The 26,686-nt window shown below is 34.5% G+C and overlaps 2 protein-coding genes across 2 annotated transcripts; one reads left to right on the forward strand and one right to left on the reverse strand.

The window, feature by feature from the left end:
• Positions 1 to 7,429: 7,429 nt before the first annotated feature.
• LOC105779055 (uncharacterized) lies at positions 7,430 to 13,665 on the forward strand. Its single transcript, XM_052629165.1, has 5 exons — positions 7,430 to 7,970; positions 8,471 to 8,712; positions 8,848 to 9,009; positions 9,160 to 9,368; positions 13,563 to 13,665. Exons 1-5 carry the CDS (start codon positions 7,430 to 7,432, stop codon positions 13,663 to 13,665), a joined length of 1,257 nt encoding a protein of 418 aa, XP_052485125.1.
• An 11,096-nt stretch (positions 13,666 to 24,761) lies between these two features.
• Positions 24,762 to 26,612, reverse strand: LOC105780153 (BAHD acyltransferase DCR). Its single transcript, XM_012604303.2, has one exon. The coding sequence runs from the start codon at positions 26,542 to 26,544 to the stop codon at positions 25,144 to 25,146; it is 1,401 nt and encodes a 466-aa protein (XP_012459757.1). The 5' UTR covers positions 26,545 to 26,612; the 3' UTR covers positions 24,762 to 25,143.
• Positions 26,613 to 26,686: the final 74 nt, after the last annotated feature.

Genomic DNA, 26,686 nt, shown 5'->3' on the forward strand with positions numbered 1-26,686 from the left:
TCGAGGTTCACTCAGGTTGATGAATTTGTGTGGCAGGAGGATAATACATGAGTTTACTTGGTGAAGAGTGGATACAAGTGGCTCATGGCCAAGGATGGGGGTGCAACAGGAATTGACGACATGATCAAAATATAAACTTAAGAGCTTTTTACATGAGACTATGGAAGCTTCATGTTGCTAGTAAAATTAAGATTACAATATGGAAAATTTCTAATAACTTAATGCTTACTCTAAGTAATCTCGTAATTTGAACAGTGGTAGTAGGGAGCTGTTGTCCGGTCTATCGTGGAACTGAGGAGTCGATTGAGCATTTGTTCCGCTAGTGTCCAGTCATGGTCCAAGTTTTACGAGACATGAATATGTCGTTTTCCTCCTCCAACAATGAGAACAACTGGAGATGGTGGTTAGCTAATGAGTTCATAAACTATACGTTAGACGCATGGAAACTGTGAGTGGTCACTTTCTAGGCTCTATGGTTTAATCAACATAATATCTATTGTGAATGAGTTAATAAAAAAGTGAATGACATACTTGTGTTTGTAAAATCATACATGCAAAAGGTTGAGAATTTGGAGTATGTGTTACCATAATTTTAACAAGTACATATTATAGGGGAACCGCCAACAGAGACTTCAATGATGATATATTTTGATGCCACTTTTAACCAGTTAACAAAGAAGACAACGACTGGTATTTTAGTTAGAAACAAGGAGGGGTTGTGGTGGCAGCGGGTACTTACCCCTACGAAAATGTGGCAGACTCAACGGTGACAAAACCAAGGGCGTGTCTCAGTGCAGTGATTCTGATAGAGGAGTTAGGGTTTTGAGAGGTGGTGGTTGAGGGAGATTCCTTGATTGTCATAAAGAACTTAAGGGCCCCTAAAGATGATAAATCGATCATTAGTGCTTTGGTAAAGGATATTCAATTTAGGGCTAATAATTTAGAGTCAATGGAGATTAGAGTTATACCTCATCAAGGGAATCGTGCAACACACACGCTAGTGCAGGAGGGATGAAGGTTCGGAGGGCCCTGGGTTTGGAAAGAGGAAGCTCCGGGTGAGGTAGAAGTAGAAGCAGAATGGGATTGAAGGGCCATGCTAGAATAGGGTTGAGTTGGTTTTCTAGCACCGAAGGAATGATTGTTTTAGGACTCTGAGGCGATTAAGTTAGAAGGAGTGAGTTGGCTGAAATAGTTGAGATGCCATCATCAGTGGGATGCGGAGATCATAAGCTTGATTTTTCAAGAATGGTGGTGGTTAAATGCAATATTTTGTGGAGGGTCGTTTCATTTTTCAGCTATTTAGGTCGTGCTTTTTTGTTTGGTCTCCAATTTGTTTAGGTTAGTTTTTCTTTGATTTTTTTTGTGTTACTTGCTTTATTATTTTTCTTCTTTTTAGAACTATATTATGGCATCGTCTCATTTTTCCAATCACTTACAACGATTGATGGATGTACCAGCTCTTTTATTTTTACTAATTGCCATAGCCCATTCTTGTCGGCCCAATTAATAAATAAAAACAAAAAAATAATAAAGTCCAGTTAATGTCTAAATTACAAAAGCTGATACTAGTCCAAATACAATACAAACCCAAAGGACAAATTCACTAACCCAAAACCATTTACCCACACCCAAACCCGAATTACAAGCCCAAACCCTAGCCCAAATCGGAGGAATACCCCAGAAGCTTCTAGGGTTTCTAAAAATCCTTGCGCCGCAGTCGAGTCCAGGCTTCCCTTAGTACGTGCTGCACCACCGCCATGCGTCGGCCTCACCCACGTGTGCCTCGCTTCCAGTTGGCCTCACACCTGCAACAAACAGCAATGAAGGAAACCGAATGACAGCAAAGAAAATAATAGAATAGAATTTTTATATTTTTTCATTTTTCATTTTTCATTTTTCTGTTATTTTGGCTATATAAAGCCAAATACACCTCTGTAAAACGGATACTGGATATGAAAATCAATACAAAAAAAATCAAAAACTTAAAAAGCAAATCAGATTTTTAAGGTGATTGGAGTTTTTTTTTTATTTTTGTTGCTTTTCTTTTCTATATTTGATTGATTGTGTGTCAAAAAAATAGAAAAGAAGGCAAAGGATTTACCTGTGTGAGCGCGCGTTGGAGTCCTCCTTCACTTCGTCTGAATCGGGGTGGAAAGGGGAATTCTGGGTTTCAAAACAGTGAGAAAAAGGGGCAGAGGTTTAGGTTTTGTTTGATGGTTTTAGTATGATAAAACACTTATGTTTTCTTTTATATTATTATTATTTAGTTTCATAATGAATTATTTTATATTTTTATGTTAATCCAATAGAATTTATTTATTTTAAATGGTTTTCTTTTATAATACGTAATTTATATCAAATTATTTTCGGTAGTATGTTATGGATTTCATATTATTAAAACCATTAATTTTAAGTTCTTTCTTTAACTTATTTGTATATATTTGTTTAAATCTATCTTCATAAATATCTAATTTATTTCTTTTAAAAACCCTACTTTAATAAATTTTACTTATTTCAACTTTTACACATATAGTTATATATATTATTATTTATATTGAGTATTTCATTTCATATGTATTACCTATTTAGATTAATATATGTGTATTTTTTGGGTTTCTATTTATTTTGATTTTCTTCTTATAATACTTACTTTAAAATTCACTTAGTTATTATTATTCATTTTAATTCTATTTTAAATTATTTCAAGTCTTCACATTAATTACTTGTTTTAAATTTTTATATACATGTATTTTGTGTATATATATTGATAATTTCAAATTTCTTTTCTCTCATGCTACTTTTTTAGTTATTTTAAAATTGTTATATTTTATTTGTGATAGACTTTTAGGTCATTAAATTTGAAATGTTGATGTTAATATTTACATGTGATTATTGCTCTTATATGAATGGTATTGTTTATTTGTATTTATTGATTATTTGTCAATCGTTAAAGTATATTTTGTTTACAAATCGTCCTTTTGCATTGTACGTCATCATTCAATTGCACTATGTTTGTTTAAAAGATTGCATTTGATTAAAACACTAAAATCATTTTATCCATAAGTTTTCAAAACACTTGGTATCCAAAGATTCTTGAGAAGATTGTGCCCTAACTTACTGGGCTTCAATTTTCCTCGTTAAATTTAGATAGCCGAGTACCCTTTTTCAATAAAATCGTACAGATTTTAAATAAAAGTTTATTCTCGGGATTTCAAAATGTTGTGTCCTAACTCACTGGATATAACATTTTGTTACCTTGAGTTAAGGATTTCAAAAAATAAAGGCAATATTCGGTATTTGAGAGTTTTGAGAAATTGAACCCTAACTTATTGGGTTCTAATTTTTCATTTGACCTAAATAACCGAATATCCTTCTCAAACTTAAATGCATGAGTTTTAAAAGTCAAAAGACAAACTTAATTTCGAGGATTAGAAATGTTGCACCCTAACTTACTAGGTGTGACATTTTTCTTCTTCAAAATAAGAGGGTTTTATCATCCAATTCAATTTATTCAAAATTTTCTTTTAAAAAAGGATTGTATTTTAAAATCTTTCAAAATTTTTTACACTAAGACATTAAATAATCAATTCGGTACCAATTTTGGATGTTGCGAGGGTGCTAACCCTTCCTTGTGCGTAACCGACTCCCGAACCTGTTTTCTCAAATTTCGTAGACCAAAATCGTTATTTTAGTAAATCAAAACGTTTTATTAAAATCTTAGGGTGACCCGATCACACCTCGGAAAGATTGGTGGCGACTCTATTTTCGTTTCCTAAAGTCGACTCCCGTTTTTCAAAAAAAAAGGTTTTGACAGCTTGGCGACTCCGCTGGGGACACTAGAGAGTCAAACCGTAAAATTGATTGTTTTCTATCTTGTTGTCAAAAATTAAAAATTTGATTTGAAAAATTACGATCCTTTTATTTCATTTGTTTGTGTTATATGATTGTTGTGTGTAGAGCCTCGTAGAATATTTTTGCATCATATTGCATAAGGATCATTTGATCTTACCTTTTTAAGTGGGAGTGAGAAACTACTTCTTCGTGAGGTTTTCACCTCCGTGCAGGATAGTGGATAGCTTTCGGGATACATCCGTGCCTATGTCTTCGTGAGATTTTCATCTCCGTGCAGACATAAGGAAATGTATTCCCCTGAACTGAACTCGGTCAGTATGAGCCTATAATGGGTGAGGATTGAGGAATCTGCTGGTTCGGGTACCTCAACTTTAGAACCAAACCGCATGTAGAAGACCTTAGGAGCCCACCCTAGGTAGAACCACTCCAAACCCCTAGTGGTCACCCGAATAGGTACCCTATTTATTTTTCTTGTTTGTTTTTGCTTTGCACCAATCTGTTTCATTTTGTTTTGGTTATGATTGCATTGCATTTTCATATTAGAAAAAAAAGGTGTTGATTCAATTTTGATTACTAAATTAGAGAGCTTTTCATGGAAAACGAATTTCTTCATAAAGTGGAAGATAATACAGCTACCCGAATATATTCCAAGAAATACAATTAGAGAGCTTTTCGTGTCTCGAGGATTCAAGCTGATTATTCGAGAGCCGCCGACATTCTAACTTCCTTAAAGAAGCTGATGAGCATTACGAGGATAGGCAGACGATGGATCGCGACCAGGATCAAGTAAAAAAGAGCTAGTGTGACATTCATTGGAAATTTTGCTAGATTTATCTTATACTTCTGGATGAAAAGAAAGATCGATGTTGTTTCTTGGAGTATGAGGGCAAGGTCGTACATGCATCCGTTTTATGTAAAGAAGTTTGTTTTTTAGTAAAGTTTTCTAAATGGGATTGAATCAGAGTCAACGTCTTTTTTTGCATTCATTTCATGCATTTGCATTACATGACATCATATGTATTAAAGACCATTAAAAGACCCTAATTGAGTAAAGTTATTTCAATTAATTTGGAAAACCAACACCCTTACGGTACCCGTGTAAAGTCAAGAAACATGGACCAAAGATTAGAAAGGCTTGAGCAATTTCAAAAGGAGGTGCAAGATCAACTACAAACGCAAATGCAAGAGTAGTTAGCTAAAATTCAGCAAGATACGACAGAAAAGATGTTAGAATCTTAAAGAAATATGATGGCTCAGTTGACCCAACTACTGGCTGGAGGAGTAGATAAAGGAAAGAGCCCCATGGTCCATCCTAGGGAAGGAAATGATGAACCAATGTACCCTCCGGGTTTTACTCCACAAAATGCAAGAACTCAAGCTAAAATATACCCAATAAGACCATCAGTCACAATTAGGCCTCAGCAATTTCAAGCTGGTGCTTCAATACCAATGAATCTTCAAGCAAGATCAGATTCAAACCCAGGGAATAACCCAATCAATCCCGTTATACCCGAGTTTGATGAGATGGTTGAAGAAGAAAAAGCAAAGACGGAGTTGTTACAGAACAGATGTAAATGGTTGGAGAAAAAATTCAAAGCGATGGAAAGTGCTGATAGTCATCATGGAATCGACACTAAAGATCTAAGCTTGGTTCCAGATTTAATACTTCCTTACAAGTTCAAAATGCCAGACTTTGAGAAATATAATGGAACCAGTTGCCCCGAGGCTCACATTACCATGTTTTATAGAAGGATGACTGGTTACGTTAACAATGATCAATTGTTGACACATTGCTTCCAAGACAGTTTGGTGGGGGGAGTATCCAAATCGTATAACCAATTGAGTCGTACCAAAATTGGTACATGGAGGGACTTAGCTCAGGCATTCATGAAGAAGTACAATCATGTAACAGATATGATTCCTGATAGAATTACTCTATAGAATATGAAGAAGAAATCGAATGAAAGTTTTAGGCAATACGCTCATATATGGAGGGAAGTTTCTATCCAAGTTCAGTCGCCGCTCCTAGAGAAAGAAACGACGATGCTCTTTATCAACATGCTAAAAGCCTCGTTCATCACGCACATGTTGAGAAGTGCCACAAAAATTTTCTCAAATATAATCATGAACGGCGAAATGATTGAAAATGCCATCAGAAGTGGAAGAATAGATGGAGGAGAAAGTAATAAGAAGTAAGCCTTAAGGAGAAAAAAAATGAGGTGAATAACACAGGTTACTCAAGATCAGTTACTATAAGTCAGCCAAGAAAGGTGGTTGCTAGTCAGCAAATTATAACAAGGCAAGATCTTGGCATGAAGATTGAGAAGCTCCAATTTACGCCAATCCCAATGTCGCATAGGGAATTGTATCAGAGTTTGTTTGATGCACACGTTGTTTCCCCTTTTCGCATGAAACCTCTACAACCCCCATACCCTAAATGGTATGACACGAACACCCAGTCCGAATACCATGCAGGAATCGCGGGGCACTCGATAGAAAATTGCACTGCCTTTAAAAAGCTAGTTGAAAGATTCATCAATATGGGCATTGTCAAGTTCGATGACTCATCTAATGTAGAAAATCTACCCAATCATATTAATACTGGGGTAAATGCGATGTATGAAGAAGTGTTGGGAAACGTTCACATCAATGCCATATATGAAGACACAACTGAAAATGGACCTTGTTAGATATTCACCCTTATAAACTTGGGAGTGTTCTAAATAATTGGACTGTAGAAGGAATCCCAATAGTATTTAGAGCTTATTTAGAGTAATATTCAGAACACACTTGTTGCTTTTAACCTAGAGGCAATAAGAACTTCTTTGTGAAATAGGCTCATGTTTGAACACCATTATTTTAATAAAATACATCCTAGTGATCATTTTTTAGCAAATATTCTTTCATTCTTTCCATACGAGTAGTTATTTTGATTCTTTCATTCTTTTGAATTTTCTTCCAAATCATGTTTTCATCCATTCATAATCATACTGTACAAATAATTATTCATAAATTCATACATTCTTTGTATATTCTTTTGTACCTACAATAGGTCTCTGAATATTAATGACATGAGTGACGCTGCTATAAACTCAGAATTTCCTTTTGAACGAGACATGTGTTTAGAGGGATCGCATGACTTTGAAGATGATTTAGACTGTAGTTTATCTCTGGACTTGTTACGGATGGTAAAATAGGAAGAAAAACAAATCCTACCTCACAAGGAATCAATAGAAATTGTGAGCTTGGAAGAAGGAAAAGAGGTGAAGATCAGAACTGATATTTTCGGAAAGACAAGGTGAGACCTCATTGAATTACTCCAAGAATTCAAAGGTGTCTTCGCATGGTCATACCAGGATATGCCCGGGTTAAGCACTGAGATTGTAGTGCATCGCCTTCCTATAAGAGAGGATTACAAGCCAGTTCAGTAGAAGCTCAGGAGGATGAGGCCTGATATTGTGTTAAAAATAAAAGAGGAAGTTAAAAAGTAGTTTGATGCTGGGTTTTTACAAGAAGTCAAATATTCCGAATGGGCAGCCAACATCATCCCAGTCCCTAAAAAGATGAGAAAGTATGAATGTGTATGGATTACAGGGATTTGAACAAGGCCAGGCCGAAAGACAATTTCCCATTGCTTCACATTGACATTTTGGTGGATAATACAGTAGGCTATTCATTGTTTTCCTTTATGGACGGCTTCTCTAGATACAATCAGTTAAAGATGCATCCCAAAGATGTGGGAAAGACTACATTCATCACCTTGTCAGGAACATTTTGCTATAAAGTGATCTCGTTCGGATTAAAGAATACGAGAATAACGTATCAAAGAGCCATGGTAACCTTGTTTCATGACATGATACACAAGGAAATCGAGGTTTATGTTGATGATATGATCACAAAATCCAGAACAGAAGAGGAACATGTGCAGGTCCTAAGAAAATTGTTCTTAAGACTGAGAAAGTTCCAACTCAAGCTTAATCCAACGAAATGCACTTTTGGAGCCAGGTCAGGAAAGTTGTTGGGCTTCGTAGTTAGTGGAAAAGGAATAGAGATCGATCCAGATAAAGTCAAGGTGATACGAGATTTATCTCCACCACGCACTCAGAAGGAAGTTCGAGGTTTCTTAGGAAGACTGGATTACATTGCTCGATTCATTTCACAACTAACCAAGAAATGTGACCCCTATTTCGTCTTCTGAAGAAACATAATCCAGGTGTGTGGGATGAAGAATGCCAAGAAGCTTTTGACAAGATAAAATAGTACTTGTCCAATACTCCAGTGCTGTCACCACCTAGCCCAGATAGGTCGTTGATATTGTATTTAACAGTGTTTGATAATTCCATTGGATGTGTGCTAGGTCAACATAGTGAGACGGGAAGGAGAGAAAGGGCGATATACTATCTCAGTAAGAAGTTCACCGATTGTGAAATGAGATACTCGCCTATTGAGAAATTATGTTGTGCCCTGGTCTGGACAACTCGGAGGCTAAGGCAGTACATGTTGTACCATACAACTTGGCTGATTTCAAAGTTAGACCCCTTAAAGTATATGATGGAGTCGACTGCTTTGAATGGGAGAATGGCCAGATGACAGATCTTGCTTTTCGAATTTGATATAGTTTATGTAAGCCAGAAGGCCGTGAAAGGGAGTGCAATAGCAGATTTTCTAGCTAGCAGTGCCTTGGAGGATTACGAGCCTTTGAATTTTGATTTCCCGAATGAGGACTTGATGTATGTGGCAACCACTAAAGAGGATTCCCAAATGGATCGCAGTTGGAAGTTAAACTTTGACAGAGCTTCAAATACTGTGGGCAATGAAATTGGGGCAGTTTTAGTATCCCCAAGCGGAGATCATTATCCTGTTGCTAGCAAATTGGATTTTAATTGTACAAATAACATGGCAGAATATGAAGCGTGCATTATGGGCATCCGTACAGCCATAGAACGTAAAATCAAAGTGCTAAAAGTATATGGGGATTCTGCATTCGTGATATAGCAACTCAAAGGGGAATGGGAAATGAGAGATCCCAAATTAATTAGTTATCGAAAGCTGGTTCTCGAGTTGATTGATAAGTTTGATGACATCACTTTTTGTTATCTTCCACGAGATGAAAACCATATGGCTGATGCATTGGCTACTCTAGCTTCTATGATCAAAGTAAACAAACTAGAGGATATGAAGCCTATTTAGATGAGCATTTATGAGACCCCGGTTCATTACTACAGTATTGAGGAAGAGGAAAATGATGATCATCCTTGGTACCAAGACATACTGTAATATATGAAAAATCGCGATTACCCTGATCAGGTAATGGAGAATGACAAGAGGACATTGAGGAGACTAGCCATTAACTATGTCCTAGATGGAGAGATTTTATACAAAAGGGGAAAGGATCAAGTACTATTGAGATGCGTGGACACTATGGAGGCCAAGAAAGTCCTGGGGGAAGTCCATGAAGGTATCTGCGGAATGCATGCCAACGGTTTCATAATCGCTAGACAGATTATGAGATTCAGGTACTACTGGTCCACCATGGAAGGATATTGCATCAATTATGCCAAGAAGTGCCATAAATGCCAAATTTATGGAGACAAAATGCACCCACCTCCTTCACCTCTTCACGTTATGACTTCTCCATGGCCTTTCTCCATTTGGAGTATGGATGTCATCGGGCCAATATCGCCGAAGGCTTCTAATAGGAATCGTTTCATATTTATAGTTATTGACTATTTCACTAAATGGGTGGAAGCTGCTTCATATGCTAATGTCACGAAGTCAGCAGTTAGCAAGTTCTTGAATAAAGAGATCATATGTCGATATGGAATACCTGAAAGAATCATATCTAACAATACGTTGAATTTAAACAACAACACAATAGTGGAAGTTTGTAGTCAATTTAAGATTAGACATCATAATTCGTCACCGTATCGACAAAAAATGAATGGTACAGTAGAGGCGCCCAACAAAAATATCAAGAAAATTGTGGGGAAATGGCTGAAACTTACAAAGATTGGCATGAGAAATTACCATTTGCTCTCATTGCTTATCGAACATCTATTAGGACTTCTACTGAGGCAACACTTTTTTCTTTGGTTTATGGGATGGAGGCAGTTTTACCAATTGAAGTTGAAATCCCTTCCCTCCGGGAATTAGCTGAATTAAAGTTAGATGAGGCCGAATGGATCCAATCTCGATATGATCAGTTGAACCTGATAGAAGGAAAAAGGCTAAAGGCTATTCATCACGGTCAAATGTATCAAAAACGAATGATGCGAGCCTATAACAAAAAGGTTTGTCCCAGAGAATTCCACGAGGGGGACTTGGTGTTGTAAAAGATCATTCCTCTACAAAAGGATTTTAAAGGGAAGTGGATGCCAAAATAGGAAGGACCTTATGTTGTAAAGAAGGCCTTTTCTGGAAGATTTTTTATTTTGAGTGAGATGGATGGTAAAAACTTGCCAAATACTATAAACTCGGCCTCAGTCAAGAAGTACTTCACTTGAGGAAAGAGAAAGAGACCAAAGTGAAAACCCGCAAAAGGCGCTTTGAGTCCTAAAAAGAAACTAAGGTAAAAACCAGCAAAGGGCACCTTAAATTTAAAAAAAAAAAAAGAAGACCAATGTGAAAAGCCACAAAGGGTGCTTTGAGTTATAAAAGAATATAAAAATATAAAAAGAAAAAGAAAAAGGAGAGGCCAAGGTGAAAACCCGCAAAGGGTGCCTTGAGACCAAAGGGGATTTGAGTTGAAAACCCGAAAAGGGCGGCTCAAATTTTGGATCTGAATGGGTCATGAGGTGATCAGAGCAGCTCAAATTTTGATCAGGTTGGGGCATATGGTGATCTTGCTATACCTGAATCAACAGGAAAAGGTAGGCGACATCTTGGGGCATCGACAAAGTACTGTAGATCTCCTAAACATATGTCAAACTCAGAATGATCTTCAGAAAGTTGGCACAGAGAAGTTCAAGCTGTGATATCTGGAGCACCTAGTCTTCATACTATTTATATTGAATTTGTTGTATTTGAATACTTTATTATTTTCAAGACACATGTTCCCAATCAATTCCACTCTTTATTCTTATTGTCATTGATAATTCATTTATTTCGAGCCATGCTCCAAAATCAATTCTATTTTATCCATTGTTATGATCTTTTTGCAAGCATGTTGCATTAGAATAATGATTAATGGACTAATAATACTTTCACAAGGGAAGTTTTGCATATTACTCTAAAAGTTTTTAAATAATACAAGAACCTGAAACAGGACTATTGTTTAGAATGCACCAAGTTTAAAGGTTGAAATATCTAAGAAGGAAAAGTCTAAATTAAGACTATCCCTTTGGATTTCGTTGTCAAAACATTGATTAAACAAGATGACAATATGTCGTGTTGGTGACAAAACTTCAATGAACAAACAAGCAATGATCACCTAGTGATAAGAAGAAGTTTTCTTAAAGAAGAAAGTTCTACAATTGTGTATAAACATTTGGTATGGCACATTGGGAATGGTGTAAGGCTAAAGAGATTTATATCCTTTATCCTTGAAACGCAGTAGGAGATGATTGAGAAAGAGCCAGATCTTATACTCTTAAATTACAGTGGGAGGAGGATGGTTCGAATTTTATGTCCCAAAATTACAGTGGATTAAACTTTGAAGATTACAGTAGATTGAACCTTGAAGATTACAGTGGGGGCAATCCGATTAAGTAAGATATGAGCGTTACCAGTCGAACAAGATGACGTTCTGACGTGTTGGTAATAAAGCCTTAAAAAACAATAAGCAATAACAACTCAAATATTAAGAGATCATTTTTCATTTTTCATTCATCCATGCACATTTAGTTAGGAGATTTTGATTCATTCCGATCATAACATCCTAATCATTAGGCATAAATAGGTTCATGCAATGGATTCTACATGTCATACTCCCTGGAGAGCAGGTCAATAGAACCACAAATCCTATACCCTTGAAGCTGCAGTGGGATGGATTGAAGTTATCATAGCGAATCTTATTTCCCTGGCGTCGCAATAGATTAAAGCTAAAGGCAGCGAATCTTATTTCTTTGGTGTTGCAGTGGAACAGATTAAAGCTAAAGACAGCGAATCCTATTTCCCTAGTGTCACAATAGATTAAAGCTGAAGGTGGCGAATCTTATTTCCTTAGCGTTGCAGTGGAACAGATTAAAGCTGAAGGCAGCGAATCTTATTTCCCTGGCGTCACAATAGATTAAAGCAGAAGGTAGCGAATCTTATTTCCTTGGCATTGCAGTGGAGCAAATTAAAGTTGAAGGCAGCAAATCTTATTTCCCTGGCGTCACAATAGATTAAAGCAGAAGGCAGCGAATCTTATTTCCTTGGCGTTGCAGTGGAACAGATTAAAGCTGAAGGCAACGAATCTTATTTCCCTGGCGCCACAATAGATTAAAGCTAAAGGCAGTGAATCTTATTTCCTTGGCGTTGCAGTGGAACAGATTAAAGTTAAAGGCAGCAAATCTTATTTCCTAGTGTCATAGTAGATTAAAGGTGAAGGTAGCAAATCTTATTTCCTTGGCGTTGTAGTGGAGCAGACTAAAGCTGAAGTTAGTGAATCTTGGCGTTAAGACTGAAGGCAGCGAATCTTATTTACCTGGTGTTGCAGTAGAACAAATTAAAGCTAAAAGCAGCAAATCTTGTTTCCCTGGTGTTGCAGTGGAATAGATTAAAGCTGAACTGGAGCGGATTAAAGCTAAAGGTAGCGAATCCTATCTCCTTGGCATTACATTGGAACAAATTAAAGCTAAAGGTAGCGAATTTTGTTTCCCTGATGTTGCAGCGGAGCAGATTAAAGCTGAAGGTAGCAAATCTTATCTCCCTGACGTTAAGACTGAAGGTAGCAAATCTTATTTCCCTTGCGTTGTAGTGAAACAGATTAAAGCTAAAGGTAGTGAATATTGTTTCCCTGGCGTTGCAGTGGAATAGATTAAAGCTGAAGTGGAGTGGATTGAAACACCAATTTCTATACCCCTGAAGATGCAGTGGGTTAGAACAAGGTTACTTGAAGAGGAGAAGCACCGAAGAAGTCGAGGTTCAACATGACTGGGCATAATTGGCTTTTAGTCTTTGCTCCGTTCCTGTTACACAACAACGAGCAAAGAGGGGCAACTGTCATAGTCCATTTTTGCCGGCCCAATTAATAAATAAAAACAAAATAATAATAAAGTCCACTTAATGTCCAAATTACAAAAGCCGACACCAGCCTAAATACAATACAAACCCAAAGCCCAAATTCACTAACCCAAAACCATTAACCCAAACCCAAACCTGAATTACAAGCCCAAATCGGAGGAATACCCCAGAAGCTTCTAGGGTTTTTGAAAATCCTTGCGCCACAGTCGAGTCCAGGCTTCCCTTTGCTCGTGCTGCTCCACCGCCACGCACCGGCCTCTCCCATGTGCGCCTCGCTTCCAGCTGGCCTCACACCTGTAACAAACAGTAGTGAAAGAAACCGAATGAAAGCAAAGAAAATAATAGAATAGATTTTTTATATTTTTTTTCATTTTGATTTTCTGTTATTTTGGCTATATAAAGCCAAATACAACTCTGTAAAACGGATACTGGATATGAAAATCAATACAAAAAAAAATAAAAAACTTCAAAAGCAAATTAGATTTTTAAGGTGATTGGAGTTTTTTTCTTTTCTATATTTGATTGATTGTGTGTGAAAAAAATAGAAAAGAGGGCAAGAGATTTACCTGTGTGAGCGCGTTGTTGGAGTCCTCCTTCACTTCGTCTAAATCGGGGTGGAAAGGGGGATTCTGGGTTTCGAAACGGTGAGAAAAAGGGGTAGAGATTTAGGTTTTTTGTTTGATGGTTTTGGTATGATAAAACACTTCTGTTTTAGGTTTTTTTTAATTTTATAACTCTCTTTAAACGACGTCGTCTAGGGCCTACTTCAGTGGCCTCAAAACGACGCTGTTTAATAGTCTGTACCTGACCTAGATGCAGCTAGATCCGTGAGTTTTGGTATTGGGAGGGGTATTTGCGTGCCAAGCCCCTCTTCTTTTGTGTTGTGGTTCAATCTGGCCCTTTTGTTATTTTAATTTTGGCCATATAATTTTCTACTGGTTTCATTGCGGTCCATTATGGAACGCGGCGTTTTGGAGGGCAGGAATTAATTTCCCTTTTGGTCCCTCCCTTTATTCGCGCATTTCAATGTGGTCCATATCCTTTTATTTATTTCAGATTTGCCCCTAAATTTCTGTTTTATTTTCAAATTAATCCTTTTGTCATTTTTTTCTATTAAATTAATTAGTTTAATACTCTTGTTATTATTATTATTACTATTATTATTAGTATTAGTATTTTTTTATCAATTTACCTAACCTTTTTATATATATTATTTATTTCGATTATGTACTATTATTTTAAGTTTTTTATATTATTATCATATATTATTATTTAGTTTCATAATGAATTATTTTATATTTTTACGTTAATCCAATAGAATTTATTTTTTTAAATGGTTTTCTTTTATAATACTTAATTTATATCAAATTATTTTCATGTTGTATGTTATGGATTTCATATTATTAAAACCATTAATTTTAAGTTCTTTCTTTAACTTATTTGTATATATTAGTTTAAATCTATCTTCATAAATATCTAATTTATTTCTTTTAAAATCCTATTTTAATAAATTTTACTTATTTCAACTTTTACACATATCGTTATATATATTATTATTTATATTGAGTATTTCATTTCATATGTATTACCTATTTAGATTAATATATGTGTATTATTTTGGGTTTTATTTATTTTGATTTTCTTTTTATAATACTTACTTTAAAATTCACTTAGATATTATTATTCATTTTTAATTCTATTTTAAATTATTTCAAGTCTTCACATTAATTACTTCTTTTAAATTTTTATATACGTGTATTTTGTGTATATATATTGATAATTTCAAATTTCTTTTCTCTCATGCTACTTTTTTAGTTATTTTAAAATTGTTATATTTTATTTGTGATAGGCTTTTAGGTCATTAGCTTTCAAATGTTGATGTTAATATTTACATGTGATTATTGCTCTTATATGTATGGTATTGTTTATTTGTATTTATTGATTATTTGTCATTTGTTAGAGTATATTTTGTTTACAAATCGTCCTTTTGCGTTGTACGTCATCATTCAATTGCACTATGTTTGTTTAAAAGATTGCATTTGATTAAAACACTAAAATCATTTTATCCATAAGTTTTCAAAACACTTGGTATCCAAAGATTCTTGAGAAGATTGTGCCCTAACTTACTGGGCTTCAATTTTCCTCGTTAAATTTAGATAGCCGAGTACCCCTTTTCAATAAAATCGTACAGATTTTAAATAAAAGTTTATTCTCGGGATTTCAAAATGTTGTGTCCTAACTCACTGGATATGACATTTTGTTACCTTGAGTTAAGGATTTCTAAAAATAAAGGCAATATTCGGTATTTGGGGATTTTTAGAAATTGAACCCTAACTTACTGGATTCTGATTTTTCATTTGACCTAAATAACCGAATATCCTTCTCAAACTTAAATGCATGAGTTTTAAAAGTCAAAAGACAAACTTAATTTCGAGGGTTAGAAATGTCGCACCCTAACTCATTAGGTGTGACATTTTACTTCTTCAAAATAAGGTCTTATCATCCAATTCAATTTATTCAGAATTTTCTTTTAAAAAGGATTGTATTTTAAAATCTTTTCAAATTTTCGACACTAAGACATTAAATAATCAATTCGGTACCAATTTTGGGCGTTGCGAGGGTGCTAACCCTTCCTTGTGCATAACCGACTCCCGAACCTGTTTTTTCAAATTTCGTAGACCAAAATCGTTATTTTAATAAATAGAAATGTTTTATTAAAATCTCAAGTTGACCCGATCACACCTCGAAAAAGATTGGTGACGACTCCATTTTTGTTTCCTAAAGTCGACTCCCGTTTTTCAAAAAAAAAAGGTTTCGACACTAAAAGCACGTTTGGTTCACTGTATTGGAATAGAGGCGTAATGGAATAGAGGTGTAATGGAATAGAGGTGTAATAGCAAATCAATTGTTTGGTTGAATGTAATGGAATAGAGGCGTAATAGTAATCTTGTGTTTGGTTGAATGGAATAGAGGTGTAATAGCATAATGGAAAAAACTAAAATGACTAGAATACCCTTAGCATAAATTTGTTTTGGTAAATGATTATTGTTATTGTTATTTAAATTTTAATAAGATTATTATTATCAATAATAAATAATTTAATCATATTTAAACATAATTATTATTAAATATATTATAATTAAAATATATAATTTAATAAAATTCTTAATAATCAATATTCTTATATGAATTTACTCAAATCATAATATATGATACTATAAAATATAAATTAACATAATTATTATTAAATATATTATAATTAAAATATATAATTTAATAAAATTCTTAATAATTAATATTCTTATATGAATTTACTCAAATCATAATATATTATACTATAAAAGATAATTTTAAATAATTAATATTAAATATATTTTAATTAAAATATATGATTTAATAAAATTTAAAATAATTATAACTAATAAATTATCTTATATGAATTTGTATAATTTAATAATAATATATAATTTCATAAAATTCTTGATAATAAATTTTATTATATGAATTTATACAATTTAAAATAATTAATATTAAATTTAATTTAATAATGATATATAATTTCATAAAATTACTCAAATCAAAATATAACTTGAGAATTATATTCGGATAAACATAATTAACTTATATTAAGAAAAGGTTAGATGAAAATGAAATTCTACATCATAATCCATATGTTATATAGTTTTACAACATCAAAAAGTTTGAACATTGATTTTAATGGTGAGAAAGAAATCTTCTAACCCATTCCAATCAGCAATGAAGGTAAACTAAAGAAAACGATCATTTGAGTTGGATGATCTGGAATTTTACTCAGAGCGTCATACTGCTGATCGTCGGTTAAACCTTCAATTTCCCATAAGGATGAATATAAATTTGAAGCTTTCTCTTCCATCTTTTGATATTCTTCTGACTTCTGCTGAACTACCACCTCGGAGGCCATACTCCTTCTGATTTGATCGCCAATGGCCTTGATGTTTTCGGCCAATAAAGTGGCAGCCTCATCAAATGAAGAATACATATTATCACGAGCATCAGATTTCTTCTTTCTCTTGTTTGAAGATGAGGAACCCCCTTGGTCTCTATCTCTTCGCAGCTCCGTACCAGAAACATCCATGTCGTCCAAAGAGACGTCAGCTTCGCAGTCATAGAATGTGTTTCTCTCTTCATTCATATCTGTAGTAGGTACATCCTCAACATTTATTTCTTCAAGAACATCAGCAGCTGTTTGCGCATCTTTCCCAGTTGCTCGATCTCTTGCTTATATGGCAGTAAGCTGGTTGTAGTAAGGGAAAGTACGATGTCTGAATTGAGCGGCTTCTTTGTGACTCTAAAAAAATTGAGGAAATCATATTAGTTATAAGTTTGGTAAAAAAAAACAAATAAAGACATGAAATACATTTTACCTTTACATAGGAGTCCCAAACTGCATCTTCAGCAACAACGAGCTGCCTATGCTCGTCCCAACCAAAATCGCTATTGTTTTGGCCATTAAGCATGTCATAGACGATTGACCATTCCCTTTTTAGTAATCTAATCCTCGATTCAATATTTGGTTTCGCCTTCAACATTGCATTTGGTAAAGCCTTTTCTAGCATGTTTTCCAACTCGTTCAAATAACCGACTTTGAACCCGGTATCAGCATTAAATGTTCCAACATTGTGCAAGTCCACCATGCAAGAAACTAAGGCTGCATCTTCTTTTGGAACCCATTTTCTTTTGGTTCCTCGAGAAGCTTGAGAAGAAGCATGTGATTGTGGAACACCTGACATAATTATCTTAAGAAAAAAAAACAAATTAACATTATGACAGAATTTTTAATATCATGAATCAAAAGGTGAACAATTTATAAAATTATATCGTTTGTTCAATATCATGAATCAAAATTATAACACATGCTGAATAAAAAGAAATTAAATTATAATTCAACAAGTTTAGTGCAGTACAGAATTTTATTCAAACACCACCAAAGTTTCATAAACTAGATACATAAAATAACATCAACAAATTAAGTCAAACTCAATTTGTCCCTAAACCTAACTAATTTCTAGATGTTTGCCATTCATCGAACATTTGGTTGGCTAGTTCCATCCTCCAAGTAGCCCAAGCATCCGATGGATGAATATTTGTGATATTCGGTTCATCGTCATCCACCACATTACTAGGTAATCCTTCTCCCACCTCCGCTTCAATGGGATCAATACTCATATGGGTTCGAATAAAATTACGGAGCAAACAACATGTAATAATAATTCTATTGTGGACCCTTACAGGATAGAACGATGGACTCCTAAGTATTCCGCATCTAAGTTTTAATAACCCAAAGCATCTTTCAATAACATTACGTGCTGAGGCATGTTTCATATTAAAAAACTCTTGCGGAGAACTTGGCTTATAACCTTGAAGCCACTCGTTCAAATGATATTGCTGTCCTCTAAATGGTGCAAGAAATCCCTCACAATTTGTGTATCCAGCATCAACTAGATAATAACAACCTATAAAATAATTTTTTTTTTAAAAAAATGATTAATTCAGCACACAAAGTTTCATCTTAATGAATAATTCAAAGTCCTCTAACTATACACTTTACCATAAGGAACTTTTAATCCATGTCTTCTACTAATGGCATCTCGAAGAACCCGTCCATCAGCAACTGAACCTTCCCAACCAGGAAGAACATAAACAAATTGCATATCAGGTGTACAAACACCTAGCACATTTGTTGCTATGTTACCTTTTTGCGTTCGATATCTAGGTTTATCAACTGTTGGAACCCTAATGTTGATGTGGGTTCCATCAAGAGCACCTAAGCAATTCTATATCACATGATATAAAATCTTGAGTTAGAATACTAATTTAAATCTAAATGAACTAAATGTTGTACAAGCTATATATAAAACTCAGTCCAATACCTTAAACCATTTCCACCTCGTGTCATCAGAATCAGCTGTAATTGGCTCCGGCTTTTTAAATAACACATATTCTAAGCGTATGACAGCATTTAAAACACTATGAAATGCTCTGCTAACAGTTTCCCCGGACCTTCTAAAGTGATGCTTGATAACTCGATTTTTCAGGTGATGGGAGATGATATGTAAAAACATTGCTACTTGCTCATCAACAAGCATGTTTCTTGACGACTTCAATCCCCCTATCGATTCTAACATCTCACATAGTTTAAAAAAGGCAGTTCTATTCATCCTAACTTGTTCAATACAAGTCTCGTCACTAGCATATACACGCCTTTTCACATAATCTCGTTTTGCATAAAAATCTAAGGTATAGGAGGTAATCCTTGATCTATAAGTCTGTAGGCTAAGGCTGACACCCATTCTAAATAAGAACCAAATCGCAATTCTACAGATTTCCAACCATATTGTCAATGCAATACCAATTCTTTTACGCCTCGTACTTTGTGCAATTAAAGGCAGACGAGCCATTACTGCAACATATTAAAATTAGAACACACTATCAAAGAATTGAAGTTGCAATTACACATTATCAAATAAAAATAAACAATATTAATTTAGAACACACGAAGCAAAAAAGTATCTATTCTATTTTGATATCGTTGCAACTTTAATTTCATTTCTTTATCAATCACCCAAACAAGTAAAGAAATTATGGAGCATGTATAATTGACCTAAAATTAATTGTTGGTATATGTATAATTGACCTAAAATTATAATGCATGTTCAAAGTTTGAACATTGACCTAAAATTAGGGTTATATTTTTAAAGCTATATATAAAGTTTACTTGTTATGTTCCTATAAAATAATCTTATATACAATCAATGTATCAAATATAAATTTTATAAAAATAATTGAGAGACAAACAAATTAAAAATGAGAGCAACTAGGTTTTATATATATATATATATATATATCCGTAGTCCATGTTAGGGGCTAGAGAATTAAGAGGCAAAGAGTTATATTCGTTTTGGAATGAAAAAATTGGTACAAACTGCAATAAAAGCTGAAATTAGGGGAAGAAAAAGCTAAAGTCCACAATGTAGGTAAAGGAATTAATTAATACAACAAACATAGATGTTTGTGGGAACCCATGGTTTATTTTTCAGCATCTGCTTATAATTTTATGTCATTGAATTTATGATATAAAATTTCTTTTAATTCTTTTTTCATCAATTAATTTGGGGGTACCATTCTAGGCCAATGCCCACATGCCTTCATTTATTGCTATTATTTTGCTCTTTCATCATTTGTGGTTCTCTTGGTTACTTCCCCATCTTTTTAGGTACCATGAATATACCATTCCTTCATGCAAATTTTTATTTGAGCTTAAAGTTAGCACAATTTATTTTAATAATGTTTAAATTTGAACGAGATCTTTGAAAGTATCAAAATCGTTAAATAAAGATCATAATTGATATTAATACAAGAATTGGTACTAAAGTTTGATGTCCTTTTAAATTATAACGATCTCGTCATTTTTTATCCATATAGTACTCACATTTTTGATATTAATACAAGAATTGGTACACCATTATCTTTAAGTATCAAAATATTTATCAAATACAAATAATAGATTAAAAAAGAAAAACACAAGTACCAAATTATATATTGCTCCTTTTATAACAATATTCTCGTCCATGAATTTGTAATGTACAAGTACTTTACCTACAAGATTGAAATCATAAGGTCTTTGATATCTATGTAACGACCATGTGTATGTTTAATTATTTTAGAAAAATGGAATACTTGAAAGATATTGAAGTATCAGTATCTTCATACATATATCCAAACATACGCTACACATACATATTTCAAAAAGAGTGAAATGTAAAAGCAACATATAGGAAAAAAACTCTCTTAGTTTCATAATTCCACACCAACTTGGAGATCAAATTAGCAGTAAATGTACTTGGGTGTTAATTCATTTCAAACTAGTCGTATTAACACACATTCAATAATTATATATATTAAAACATAATTTAGAGAATAGAGGATCATTCACGAAATTAGTCTGTCTCCATTCATTTATTAGTGAGCAAACATTTCAAAGCATTCAAAGTTGAAGTAGTCAAGTCAGTTTTAAAGATGATTAACAAACCTGCTCCCTTCATACTTTTCAGTAAAAAGATCGAAAAAGGTAAATTTCATAAATAAAAAAAATACATTAACAGATAATGTATGCATTTCTCAGTATTATAGAAGGAATTACAGTTACCTTACCCATTTAGGCTCTAATTAACCTGTTAGTGCATCACTAATGAAGGTATCTCAACTTTGATTAATTACTTGTTTTCTATGTTATCAAGATACTGATGCAGTGATCTTGGTTTTCAAATTTCAACATCCTAATAACATGGTATTACCCAAGTTTATTCGGTTTATCGTGTTTAGGTAAGATCGAACGGAGACTCCATTGCACTCACCAAAGCAAGAAGGCGGTAAAGGATAATCTGCAAGATCTCTCATATTCCTATTCACTCGCTAGATACTTGTCCTAATAATGATTACTTTGTGTCATATTGTTTCCATGAACGCATACTTCATGAATCTATTTTCCATTTAAAATGGTACTTTTATTTGCAAGCGACAATTAATTGATTCTCTAAATTCAAATTTGTGGTTTACCTACATCATAAAAGAAAGGAATATGAGATTTCCAAAGAAAATAAATATGTTTATCACCAACCTGGAATTCTTTTTGATAGGTATGATATGATGTGTAAGAAAATCTAGTTACACTCCAAAGTTAATTGTTTGTTGAGGTCTGGACTGGTAAAGTGCGACATTACTTATATAACTGATATGAGACATTTAACTGGTGTAAGATGTATTTGAGGTGTGCCTAATAATAATCCTTCTATCATTCTTACAAATTTCTATCATTCTTACCACAGTATGCATTTCTTAAGCCTAACCAACAACACAAAACACATCAACAAACAACAGACAACAGACAACAGTATCAACAATATGCATAATAACACTACAATTCAATAGCCCCATCCATCCATATTAAAGCAAGCAACACTATCAACAAACAACAGTATGCATTTCTTAAGCCTAACCAACAACAGAAAACACATCAACAAACAACAGACAACAGTCATCAATTCTTAAGCTAAGGCACCTTATCAACAAACAACAGTCATCAATTCTTAAGCCTAATCCGAAAATTGTTTCTCCGGAACGGAATGCTGTCCTATGCAGAAGAGTATACATGTAATCGGGGAAAACTACATTTCAATCGGACATGCAATACAAACAAAATAACTATGGAAAACTAACCTGTAAATGAGCAAATCGGGGCACAGTGAGATGAAGAAGAACCTGTAATGAGAAAAGGGGAAACCGATTACATGCAGTTACCGATTAATGAGAAAATGGCACTAACAAGGCAGTGATTCGAATCTGCTTACATGCAGAAAAAAACAAAAGATAGTAACAAGGTTGACAGAGAGTTAGAAACCTACCTTTCAGTTGCAGTAACTCAAAAATCAGCAGAAACTGGCAAATCGGCAGAAAAGAAAAGAAAAGAAACAAAGGGAGCAAATCGGCAGAAAAGAAAAGAAAAGAAACGGAGGGAGCAAATCGACAGAAAAGAAAAGAAAATAAACAGAGGGAAGAAAAGAAAAGAAATGGAGGGAGCAAATCGGCAGAGGCTAGAAGGAACAGAAGAGAAACAAAGGGGAAGCTGATGGGAGGGTAAAACAGGGACGGTTTACTGAAGCGGCGCCTAATCTGGGCAAAAGGGATGGATTACAAATCGGTGAATTTCACCGATTAAGTCAGTAATGGATTACAATGGTATTAGCAATACCATGAACCAAACATAGGAATAAGGGGGGATTAGGTGGGGCCACCGATTAGGGGTATATTGGCTATGCCAATACACCCAACCAAACATAGTGTAATGATTACCGGTTGGTATATATAAATATATATACATATCAAATAGATGAGAGGTTAATTCAATTCAAGGCTAAAATATCTCATTGTTATCTTAAAACACTAAAAATGATACTTTACAGACGACGGTGCTTTTGAACATTCAACAAATTAAACCAACATTGGTTTAATTTTTCCTGCACAACCACATGTGGAAACTGTAGCTAATTTAAATTTCTACGAAGGATGTTGACATATATAGGATAAATGAAAAGTAGGGGAAAAAGATGTCACCTATAAAGTAAAGCAACAATACAAAATAAGGAGGTCATTCATAGGGGAGTGATGAATATGAGAAGCAATAAAATAAATACAATTGATATATTTAACAACATTTTCCACGTGTTCTACAATCTCAATACCTGCCCAGAAATCTAGAAATTGGAGCAGACATCTCTAGGAAAATGACGAGTTTGATTCGATGGAATTTTAAATTATTACTTAATAAATGGAATGTAAAATTTTAGTAAAAGTAAGAAAATCCACTTACGATAGAGGTTGATGATGAAGCCCTTTCAACATCTCACCACATAGGTTGTTGCTAGCAATACAAAGCCAACAAGTGGAACATAATTGAATTGTTACTGAAACGTCATAAATAAATTTGATGCGAAATATTACATGCTACAAATAATAAAACCAATATGATATGAATGAGGTTCTTTTATATATTATATTTTTTTCCAGCTTTATATATGATACAAATACGTTCATACTTCATATCTTAAGAGTTTATATAAATAAATGAATACTTTAAATATAATTATAAAATAAATAGTACATAGGTACACGAATTGTCAAATGGAATAAATAAATTTTTTCTCAAATTATTTAATTTTACTTTAGATTACTCATGCTGTGATATGCTTTTTACTTTTCTTTCAACAAAAGTAAAAGTTTCATATCCATATTTATATTCATTGTTTGGATAGAAAATATGTTTAATGCTTTTATACATATGTATTATATATATATTACTTTAAACTGCCAAAAAATATTTAGGTATTGAATAATAGGAAGACAGACCATCATCCATTTCAAGCATCTCGTTCGAAATTCGCATAAAATTCTAGTTTGAATAAAATTTAGGGTATTGAATTTGCAAAACTTCTTTATTTTTATCTGAAAATTAAGGGTAATTTTTCCTAAAATTTGGATTCCATCTAAAATCCTAAATTACTTTATAAATTTATAAGTGGTAATAAAATTATATCTTATACTACATGATGTTCGTAATAAGAAATTATAAAATAGTTAAAATATTAAAATTCGAGCACCGTAATTTTAGTTGCTGTAATGTTACATTTGACGAACGAAATACCTATTAATAATGTATTTGCGAAGAAAATGGTCCAAAGCGGCATCATTTTAAACGTGAATAAATTGTTACATTTCAGAAAATGAAAGGTTCTTCAAAGTTGCAAAAGTAATAGTAAAAGTGGGTTCGTTGTACTTGCAAAGAATTTTGCGAGGAGATAATTATTTTTTGGATTGTAATTTCACTTTTACCGTCGACTAATTATTGCGTACAAGCAAGTGTACATACATAGCCTTAATTTCAAAGGAAAAATCATTTTCACTTTTCACAACATATCCTGATCGATATCTGGAGGTAGGCCAAGAGCTATGCAGTTCATCGTAAAATGATAATACAAGTTAAAAGTGTAAAAACATCCTAAAAGAGCAGTCAAACTTGATATTATTGGTTCTGGTTTTGAGAGAAAAATTTTAGATACAAATGGATGGTGTTATGTATATGTGTGGTTGTTGTTTAGAATTTAAGAGGATTATCTTAAAGACAAAGAAAGATTAAAATAAACAATAGAATGTGACAAAACATGCCTCCATAGCTAGTATTAGAGATAATAAGGACCTGAGATGAACCGGATAGTTGCCGCTACCCATTCTAATATTATGTTGCCATTACACATATATGTATATAATACCAAAAAATTTCCAAACCATATATATATGAAACCTAACCGACACAAGAATTGGGAAAATAACTCGAATTTTATGGTTTCTGACTTGATCCATTTTTATAGGGGTAACCTTTTTTTCTTTTTTTTGAGTTTACAGGAAATGAAATCACAGCCGTTCAAGTTTATGGTGGTATTTTCTTCCTCCAAGATTTGGGTAACGGTTTAACAACTTCTCACCCATCACAAATTGCCACCTCGGATTTATGTTTCTTTTCCCTACTGATTGCACTCACAGGAATTCGGATACGTACTGCATAATCTCAGCGTCATTCTCAACCTCCAACATGGTATCAGGGGCCAAAACAACCTCCAGATCAACGCTCCCGTTCCCATCTCTCCCAGGAAAGGCTGAGATCTTCCCATCAAACTTGTTGGCCCTACCACTCCTCACCGCCAAAGGTCGCCCCCACCCAAAATCATTATTGTACATTGGGAATCTGGGAGAGCTCCCCATGGTGATTGATGCACCGTCAGCGTTACCCAACGGGAACAACCTCGGCTGCTTCTCCCAATCCGCTACACCTTTCCGCACCGTATCATTGTTATGCGCCACCACGTTTTTATGCAGTATATCGGCGGCCCAGCTCAAGTCCTTTCCCAGCAACTCACCAGCTGAGGCGAAAGTCGGAATACTCTGAATCGCGTTTCCGAAGTAGTACGGCTCCAGCTTTGGGTCCAACCTGTGGCGGCAATTCACCGCCATCCTAAACGTCGTCGTTTTGGTTGGCTCCAATTTCCTGGCCCGGGTCACCGACCTCCAAAGCTGAGCACAGAGTGATTGAAAGGACGAAATCTCATCATTACTGTTTCTCACTTTACCGTTAGTTTCCACGTTAACGGATTTCCAACTGTCGTTACAGAGCTTGCCTAAGACTTCGGAATTCGTTTGTTTAGTTAATAAACAACCGTAATTAGCTCTGTATTTAAGTTTTAAAATCGCTTCTCTGCTGAAATGAAGAATCCTTTCCCTCAACGGCTCGTCGCCGGCGAAAGTAACGGTGGGTCCTCCGGGAGGGAATTTAAGCACGGCTTGGGAATTAAACACGGTGTTCCGACCAAAATCGGGAGATTTCGATATTTTTAAAGCCCCTTTGGTGATCTCAGCGAAAGTGTTGAAAAAGTGCCAGAATGAAGTCCCATCGGTCACAGCGTGATTCACTATACACCCAATAAAAACCCCGTCGGCCAACTCGGTAACTTGAACTGCAGCTAAGGGCTTGAAGTGACCTGAGTAACTAAGTGTCTTGTCGAAAGTGAAAAACTGTTTGACACAATCGGGGACATCGCCTTGGACCAAAACGTTGTGAATGGATATATTGGGGGATTTCACAACGAGGAAGTCAATGCCGGCATCGTTGCAGGTGATGTGGACGTGACCGTCGGGGTCGGTGGTGAGACGACCAGCCAAAGGAGGGAAGTAGGAGAGAGTAGTGGACAGGGATTGTTTAAGGAAGCACACGAGGTCGTCGAACGAATAAGGAGGAGAAGTGAGCAAAACCCCTTTTTGAATGTACTGACATGAAAGCATAGGGATGTCAGAAACCGAAAGCTTTAAGGTTTTGATGTCAGATATTTGGTCTGGGGAAACCGTGCATCTAGACACAAGAGTAAAAGAAGGTGAAGAAGGCATGGTGATATATAATAGTGTTTTTGTTTTCCAATGTCTGAGCTGATCAATAGTAGCTGAGGAAGACTGGTTGAGGGAAAGAGGGATTTATATAGGAGAAACAAAGGATTTAAGTTCATGAACTTGGCGCAAAAAAGGTTTGGTG

This window comes from Gossypium raimondii, chromosome 4 (assembly GCF_025698545.1).
Source record: "Gossypium raimondii isolate GPD5lz chromosome 4, ASM2569854v1, whole genome shotgun sequence".
In the NCBI taxonomy this organism is placed as follows: Eukaryota; Viridiplantae; Streptophyta; class Magnoliopsida; order Malvales; family Malvaceae; genus Gossypium; species Gossypium raimondii.

Bases quoted from the DNA above. Each gene is read 5' to 3' on its own strand.
- LOC105779055 (XM_052629165.1), top strand. From the start codon at position 7,430: ATGTGTATGGATTACAGGGATTTGAACAAGGCCAGGCCGAAAGACAAT. The intron at 8,713-8,847 runs GTTGCTAGCAAA...TTCGTGATATAG, and splicing joins CAAGCGGAGATCATTATCCT to CAACTCAAAGGGGAATGGGA. The intron at 9,369-13,562 runs GTACTACTGGTC...TGAAAAAAATAG, and splicing joins AGACAGATTATGAGATTCAG to AAAAGAGGGCAAGAGATTTA.
- LOC105780153 (XM_012604303.2), bottom strand. From the start codon at position 26,544: ATGCCTTCTTCACCTTCTTTTACTCTTGTGTCTAGATGCACGGTTTCC.